This window comes from Galendromus occidentalis, unplaced genomic scaffold, assembly GCF_000255335.2.
Source record: "Galendromus occidentalis unplaced genomic scaffold, Mocc_1.1 scf7180000077481, whole genome shotgun sequence".
NCBI lineage: Eukaryota > Metazoa > Arthropoda > Arachnida > Mesostigmata > Phytoseiidae > Galendromus > Galendromus occidentalis.
The window spans coordinates 591,329-600,423 of NW_003805469.1; the positions used below are offsets into that span (position 1 = coordinate 591,329).

At 48.9% G+C, this 9,095-nt stretch overlaps 1 protein-coding gene across 1 annotated transcript; it reads left to right on the forward strand.

The window, feature by feature from the left end:
* The first annotated feature begins 2,313 nt into the window (after nt 1-2,313).
* On the forward strand, nt 2,314-4,859 carry LOC100904331 (uncharacterized). Its single transcript, XM_003745358.1, has 9 exons — nt 2,314-2,396; nt 2,514-2,792; nt 3,340-3,480; nt 3,568-3,676; nt 3,762-3,910; nt 4,036-4,129; nt 4,232-4,351; nt 4,436-4,584; nt 4,689-4,859. Exons 1-9 carry the CDS (start codon nt 2,314-2,316, stop codon nt 4,807-4,809), a joined length of 1,245 nt encoding a protein of 414 aa, XP_003745406.1. The 3' UTR covers nt 4,810-4,859.
* The last annotated feature ends 4,236 nt before the right edge of the window (nt 4,860-9,095 follow it).

The following is a 9,095-nucleotide window of genomic DNA, read 5'->3' on the forward strand; positions in this document are numbered from 1 at the left end:
AGCCTCCGAGTGATGCTAACACCGAAACTAAGATTCTCCAACCACTGAGCGTACACTGGGCGTTTCCGTGCGTTCCGGGTCGGGCAGAGCGCTCTTTTCAGGAAGGTGGCACTCACTTCGTCGAGCATCCTCAGGTTTTCCCTCAACAAGACATCAGCCTGACTTGCCGTGAACAACTTCTTCCACGTCACACGAGTGCCCTAGAGGGGCCACCGAGTCGACCATCGGGACGGATAGCTAGGGGGCTGCCCGAACCGAGAGCCTGGAGGGGGATGGGATATGGAGGACATCGCGGTCATGCTTCTCGCAACACGTTTCTCGAAGTGTCGCGTGGGGCTGAGGCCGGAAGTCGTGAAGCCGATTCCGAGGTAGTAGAAGCGGCTCACAAACTCGATCGGGGTCCCGGTCAGGTTCAGCTCGTCATGGTTTCACAGCGGGCTCCCTCTCCGGAACTTCATACCCTTAGTCTTCTCGGCGTCGATCCTCAGGCTGTTATTCTCGCGGATGGGGATCGTGTACTCGAGGTAGGAACAGCTCTCAATAGCGAGTCAGTGATCCGTCTGTTGGCTGGGGGAACCCGGTCGCGAAATTCGACTTCACTCTGACTTTTCCGTCGCCAATCCATCAGTATTCTTTCTTTACCGTAATATGTTTCCATTCCGATCGCTAAGCGAGGGATACTTTCTATCTAGCACCGAATCCACCTTCGTGCCGAATCATCCTTTGCGCCGGATCGTCCTGTTCCGCTCTCATCATCCACCTTCTTTTTCTTCCCACACTCTCTGACCATGTCCATTCATGTCTCTGACCAAGTTCAAACATTCTGCCGTTCCGAGAGTCCTGTCAGGAACCCTCTTGGCGAGCGTCGTCTCCAGAAGAGATCTCTGCTTCGAAGCTAGAACTCAGTGAGGACTCGAAGCGCACAAGAAGATCAAACTCAACTCTGGCTCAGCGAGGAATCAATGCGGAAATTTTTTTTTCCGCATTGACACCCATGATGAGTTGGAAACTAGAGCTCGTCTGATAATTCTGAAGTCGGATTCGGTTTTCGTGACCCGATTTTCGGCAATTTCCAGCGGTGCCCGCGATATTCTTATATACTCCATCGGATTCCCTTCGAATAATACAAAAGACACTCATTCCTGATAGGGAAATTAGGCGCTGGAAATCGACCGGAATCCGATCCCCGACAGAGTTCGGTGAGACTTGGATATTGCTTGAGCCTTGAGCTACGCCACGGTCTCGGAAAGACGCCTGGTCCAGGACTTGACACGAAACAAAAACTCGCGGAGCACATGTGAGTCCAGGATGGAGTCTTCATGCGCTTCCGCTGCGAGAATCGCGTTTTCGAGGGAAAAATTGCATTCCCGAGGGGAATTCGAGATTCACCGCGAAGTCCACGAAATTTCACCGCGGCTTCAGCGAAGGCTCGCCGCGGAAAATTTACATCCCGAGTCATCATCAGACCGTCTTGCGTAGGTATTGGAAAGAGCTTCTTTCACGGGCTGAATCATTCTCTTGCGACTGAGTTTGGCATTTGGCACGGCTCGGAGAATTTATCGGTATTAATTTCCTCGCATAAGAGAATGGTCCGGAAGGAAAATCGCCCATACCGGACCAAGATCTTCATTCGCCCCCAAGCAGGCAACGATCGAACGTGATAGGAGCTGCTCGCTACTTCAACCTGGCCCGCCGTGAATCAGATGAAATTTTTCCAAATATCAGGGCACGGGATGGCTGCCTTCGACTACAAAGAGTCCGACTCTCGCTTCGGATCGAGCGACGACCATTCAATACGACTTCAATGCCATTATGCCATAATCTTCCCAAAATTGCATCATGCCAAAATCGGAGTCGAGGGACTTCAGTAACTCCCCGAGAGAGTCGTACGACAAGCAAAAGATCTAGCCGCTTGGGTTGATTCAATTGCATTTCACACGTGAGCAGTCTCTTCCGAAGGAATCCGTACACTCCGGAGTCATCCTCAGAATATAATTATTCCGGGAGCTCTGTCCCCGCTAGGGTTCTCCGTGCTTTTGAAAGATCTCCCCTCGGCGGTGGAAGGAAAGAGACAGATGGTGAAAACTCTCCCGTACGCGGACGACCTTGTCGTATACGGCCGCGACCACTTCCATGTGCAAAGAGCACTCGGCAGACCGACGGAGGAGACTAGCAAGGGACGACTCCTTCCGAATGAACGGCAAGGAGCTGAGGTACTCCAATCATTTCCCATACCTCGGAATCACGTTACCCTCAGACGGCAGGTCCTGCACTAAGCATGTGAGGGAGAGATGCAGGAAAGCGCGAGTGGCCATGACTTCGATCAAGGATCCCCAGAAGCTCTCCATGAAGACCGCCATTCGTCTGTTCAACCTCACCATCGCGCCCACAGCATCGTACGGCATCCAGATCCTTTGAAACGACCTTAGTGAGGTAAATCTGGAGGACATAAACCGTACCAAGGCCGTGTACCTCAAGCGAGTGATGGGACTCCACCGATCCTCCGCGAACAGATTGGTCTACCGCCTAGCAGACACGAGCCTGCTCATTGAGGATCTCCAGAAACCACTCAATCTAGTCAAAACCGTATCGTACGAGGAGTGTCTCCGAACATGGGAAGGGAAGTTCGCCGACATAGACGACGACTTCTTCAGCACCCGCGCAATGACGGATGATACATGGAAGGGCCTCGACCGCAGAAATAGACATCTCCTCACCCGATTCGCGATACATGGATTCCACCGCAAAAAATGTCTGTCCGGGGGCTACCACGAGCCGAACGAAATCTGCCGGTGCAAAGACTGTGGGAAAGCTGTAGTCGGTACCACGCCGCGAAGTGCAAATATTTCAGCTCGCTGCGAAGATTAGGCGCGAACGGAGAACTGACGCAAGCAGTTGGAGCGCATGCGACCATTGATCATGTGATACAACTCTAAATGTGTATACGTGATCTCTTATTTATCAATTACTATCACCTAACCCGAACTACTCGTCAAGAGTGAATAAGTCAAAAGGTTTCATTATTCCGGGAGCATCGATGCTCGAGATATATTTTGAAATTTCGCGGGCTCGGATATCTCGGCGAGAAATAGAGGTGTGTGCTGTCGTCGTCTCTTCTCTCTCACTCAGAGAGAACATAGCAAGAAGCAATAACAGTAGTCAGTCGTCGTCTGTGTAAGCGCGCTTTGATAATGAACTTTTTTTCATTTCACTCGAGAAGCCTCCCTCTACTGTATGTAAACAAAGATCCGTATGTATGCGAATTTTTAAATAGCTGAAGTATTTTGACTTTACAAAGGTATTGAAATAAGATTTTAATTGAATCGAGGACATTTAAAGATCCTGGCGAGCGACTGATATATCGAGCTTCTCTGGGTATTTCATGGACATCCATGAATGCCAGTTCATCATGAAACCGAAGAAAATCGGCGGTGTGGCTGCTGTCGAGTCGGCGCGGGGACTTGGAGAGCGAATCGGGAGGTGAATCCCGCGCATCGAGAATGAGGCGAAATCTTCTTGAATGAATATCCTTCTCTGGTTACCGATGGAACGTTTTGCTCTCACCAGACCACTCGAGGCTGGGAGTATGCCGCGAAATCCTGATTCAAGGTCGAGGCCAAACGTGTTCATAGCGATTCCGATCAGTGATCCGCAGATACATTCGAAAGTCCGCGAGGTATGACCGTGCGGAGTTTGCCCTCAACGTATTAGTCAGTCCCTAGTTCTTGTACATATTATGAAGTCCCCGAATTCCCACCAAGGTCCAGCGACGATTTGTGGAAGCACTCCCGAAGGCTGAGAAGTACATGGAGTCTACCAGGAAACACCACGTCACATTGAACCTCACCGCAATAGACGACGATCGAATAGGAGAGATCTGCGCTCTTTTCAAGGAACACATCAAAGAAATGTAAGGAATGTCCCACGCCCCGGTGCACTCCTTGTCTCTCGACACACACACTCTCGAAACGCTGAGAATCGGCCGAGCTCACGGTCGAGCGTGCGACGATCTGGCTGAATGTAGGACTTCCACAGAGTTGCGTCGCCGGCGTTGTCAAACTTCGAGAACTCCCAGCTGCACTTGAAGGATATCGATAACTTCGATTCCCAAGAAGTGATATTTTGTAAGGTTTGTGGAGTCCCAGCTCAGACGCAGAAATAGGCTAGAATGCTATTTGATATTCTCCGCGAGGGATTTTGACTGTCTTCTTTTTTTCCAAACCTCGCCAAGCTTTCCGCCACTGGTTTCGACATCAATGCAGTCTTTGACAAGCTGAATGATTTCCTGAAGACAGCGAAGCTCCCTCTCCTACACAGAGCTGAGCTATCGACCCACGTGACTTTATTCAAGGTATTCCATGTGCTGTGACGCATCTTCTACGGGAAACTCGAACGAAGAGCAGAGAGGTATTCAATTCTCTATCATCCACCACAGCTCCGGGGTAGGCGGGCATTCAGCGCTGAGGACTGGAAGAAACTGCGGAAAGTTTACCACGAAGTTAAAAAGGAAAACATCGATTTCGGCGTTCAACCTGTCGGAGAGATCCAATTACTCCATATGATGTTACCCAAGGATCATAACGGGTGATTGTCAAAAGGAATCCATCGATTGATCTATCAGTCAGCCCGCCAAGTTCCTTGAGCAGTATTGAGGATGGTGATTTATTCATTTCGTGCCACATCCGCAGGTATTACGCGGAGTTGGCCACAAGCTTAGCTAAAAAATCTCTCTTGAGCAGAGAGAGTTTCGATGAGTTGCACAGGGAATGCTGTGTCCTCCCCCTTGGGCCCAGTAGCGGATCCTCATGAATACATTCCCAGAGGAAGCATCGATGTAAGGAAAAAATCGATTTCGATGTCGATCTCCTGTCGCTCCCATTCCAACTCCGCCCGGTGCCCGATCCGAGGAGACGCGGGTTCTGAATTCGTCCAAGATTGAAATATCGCTATGCTACGCGTCGCAGGTGACTGACTCACGGACTGACGTATTGACTCGATTGATATGACTGCAAGTTGTTGGCGAGCCTCTCCGCACACTTTCTCTCCATCATCAACGACTGTCTGTGAAACCCAAGCTTTGACTGGGAGACGAACGAAACTGAGAAGTAAAGACTCGATCCTTATTTCCAAATGAATTCCATTATAATTACATTTATTTTCTATAGACACTTAGCGTCGTATTCAGCGAATACAGCGAGAATAGACCGAATGACCGGCTTCATTCCCTTTCACCGTTTGGTGACATCTGTATATTTGTAAATTGCCTGTACATGTCCGCTTAGACTCGGTACCGACAACGCGATCCGGGCTATTCGATTCTCTTTAGGAATGCGCTGAATCTAGGATCCAGATGTCCAGGAAGATTTTCTTTCTGTGAGAGGAAGGTTTCAGAGGCACACTCGCAGAACGAAGAGATGTCACCAAACGCGTGGTCGCCACAAATCAGAGAGCATCGTGTCGCGAGGGACAGTCTCGCATTCGGGACAACAAGTCCGTATTGTTCCAATCAACCTTTAGATTACCTAAATAACACTTAGATATCGTCGGAATCGATCGGCGTTGGAGTTCTCTTAACAAGCTATTCTACCGAAAAACGGCGGCTCTGCGGCATCACCAGTGTCCAGCACTCTAAAAATCATTCACTAATAGTAATGTTAATCCTTCCAATGTGTGATCTTACCCTATCTCACTTTAGAACTCAGAACCAGCAATGGTAAAAGTGGTACTTCGGCATGCCGGAGATACGTTGTCGTTCTGAAGGCGGGATTTCGCGTACTAACGATCCTTGGATCGATCCATCGATCGAGCCATCCATCCGTCAACACGATCACCGCTTTTCGGTCGAGAGGGGTCGTGGTTGGACGGGTCGTTCAACTTCACTCAAGTAGCGTTCCGATGTCGAACTCCTCCCGCCGACCTCCTCTCCCAGTTCGTTAAGGCTATTTAGGTACATAAGTTGCATAACCATTGCTCTTTCTCCACTCAACGAAACTCACTCATACCAGGCTAATCTTTGATAAGATACGCTCATTCGTCGATCCCCAAACATTAAATTACTTGGATATCCAGGATTCACAATGAGCGATTACGAATCGTCTCGAACGGGAACTGCTCAATTATTTCTCTTTCCTGTACAATTCAGTTTCTGTACCCAAGCATAGATGACATCGCGTTGAACAAACTACTCTAGCAGGTGCAATATTTCACGTGCGACGAGAGACAACATACGCGGTCGAAGTTATGAGATGTGATGATTATGTAGACCATTTACTCGCAGTGACACAGCCATATATCTTTTCGCATGTCATTCTCCGGAATTCCGGCACGTTTCCACGATTCGGCTTCGATAGCGGGAAAACAACGCGTCGCGTGGCTGACTACTTCACTGACTTTTTTCTTTAAATGCAGACACTCCACCAGAGCTACTGCGTAGAGCGGGGCCTGTTCATCAAAGTCTTCCACAGACCGCGGGAACTTCGGTGTAGCGAGCTTTACACTTGCCAATACGCACAGGCGTCCATTGATGATGAAACGGAATACTAAGACACTTGTAGTCAGAACGGCTTGGATGAATCGATTAGCGACGAAGTCAACAGAGTACAACCCAAACAATTTCAAGGAGTAAAATACTCAATCCCGATATGTTCCCGTGCGCAGTTTGCGTATCCGCTGTAAAATCGGAATCGTCTCTAGAAAAGAATCCCTCACCAAGCCGGCGGGATTTACCGGAGCATGTTCAGAGGGTTCGATGGGTAAAGGTCACCCAGCTACCTCTAGCTCTGAGGGAAGAAATCCATGCAGCAAAAATACAAAATAAATGTTTTCTCGTGAGCTTCGCGTCGAGATGAAGAACAAGAAACTGTGCAATTATCATTTCTGCTGTGGTCAATGCATCTGCTTCGAAAATCTAATCACGATACTGCAGTGTACCCAGTCGATTGGCGGTAGGGAATCCGGTTCCACAGAATGGGAGGTGATGTCAGCCACGTTGTTGATAAATGAATCTCCCAGTCTCAGATCTCCACTGAAGCTGCCATCTCGTAAACTGGATACCGTTCGCTCCCTAATCTTTCTGCCACCTACGGTGCGCTCTTCTGGAACTAGGCTTGCCCGATGACTGCCTGAACTACGCAAACGTCCAATTATGCACGCGCGGTGTGGCGATCATGTTGATATGCTTGCTTGCTCGCTCGCTCGAGCCATGAATCATAGGAACGCTTTTTTTGAATCAGCGGTCCGGACACAGATATATGTTCTCGTCTCAGATAAATGCCCCGCATAGAAATTCCAAGCTATGGGACAGACATTGCGGATCGCGCTGCTGAGCCTGATCGCTGTCCTAATGGCAGAGTTGGAGTTTTAATGCATGAGCGAAAGCTCCTGACGCACCAGTGTGCTTCGCATACGAAGGATCAGCCGCGGAAAGGGACTGATATCGTGGGACGCACGGATTTGCGTGCACCTATCGTGGGCCGGTTTGTTCATCTCGAGCAGAATGTCACATGGGGAAAAAATCCGTGGGAAGAAGAAGTTTTCAGAAGGAGGGCCGTCACAAGAATTGGGCGGGCAGGCCGTACATCGAGGGACAAAACCGTGGAGCGGCATAAAGGTGCGAAGCCAAACTGTCGCGAGTGCATCCTCTATCCTCAGACTCAGACACTGAACCCTCTCATACGCCAAACCGGGTGAGTTGTGATCGCTCGAGAGCTGAAACTCTCCGAGTGACTCACTTTTGGAATCAGATATGCCCAGGACGAATTTCAGCAGGATATTGAAAGTTATTGAATTTAAACCGAGAAGGAGGGTATGCGGGAAGGGAGAAAGATAATAGCTGCCCACGAAAGGGGTGAATTCACGGCGGATGGTGCATTAAATGTTTGCTTGGGTCTCGTCCGCTTTAAAGCGATGGACAAAGTGTCCTCTCATATGACGTCCAAAAAGCACAGCATTTGTTCGCGTCGCCCTCGAGCGCGAATTGATCTCCTGGTGATACTGGTCTTTCTTCATTCTTTATCCGACTAGTCGAAAGCATATAGTGATCCACTCGTCGTGTATGGTACGTTATTATGATATAGTCCAATTGAATGTCGACTTATTAGCTACAATGATGGTAATAATAACCATAATTGTGATAAGTATCGTATGGTAGCGATAATTAAACTAAGTATTCATGTACAAACATCATGGAGGCTTATTACGAGCTGTGGTCTCATTCTTTGTCAGTGTTGCTCTTCGAACGACCTACTCCCATCAATATATTGTTGCAGTGGAAGAGGAATCGTTAGCGACTTCTCACCAGACGTTCTCGATGACTGAGCGACTTCTGGTTGCACGAGCTAGTCTCATCCGAGCGGGAGGCCAGTCATTGACATCAACAACTGACCGACGACCTGAACTTGGGGTTTCATCTCGATGCGCGATTTAGATTCGCTGCGCGTTCTCTAGCTTTCATACTGGTCGTTTTATCGACTTGGACCATTTACTACACAAACACACACACTCACACACATAAGGGTTGTGCACGAGAGATCGACCCTCCCGATTGAATGGAAAGTTCGTATTTAGAGCCGCAGATACCACCAAATGTCAGTGCTCAACGATCTTGTTTTTCCTCGAAGCCGATCAGTCGTTTTGGATCCCTCCGTCCATAGCCAGCCGGTAAAGGTCACAGCAGCAGAATATCTGATTTTTATCGTAATTCGGATCCACAATCTGGGATTGGGCCGCAGAACAACGAACCCTCTCGAGGTATGGGATCGTTTGGCCGGTATTCGACTCAATTTTTCAGAAGTGCGTGTAGAGTTTTTCTAGATTGACTCCGATCTGTGTGATCCAGCGATCTGTTGATATTCTGTCTCCTTCATGTGATTTTGGCACAGAGTCAGTTTCGACGCCAGCTTTCACATTCGAGTGAGGGTGTTGTGTCGGGCTCGTGCTGAATCTCTTCTTTAAAAAATCAGCGACTTTGAATCAATCAGACTCGGTAGGGTTGAGAGATATTAGCTGTTTTCACTCGTGAACTTGTCTGACGCTCTTCGTCGAGTCCGGGAGTAGCATCTCAGAGAATTGAATGAGCTTCCCCAGCTACTCCGAGG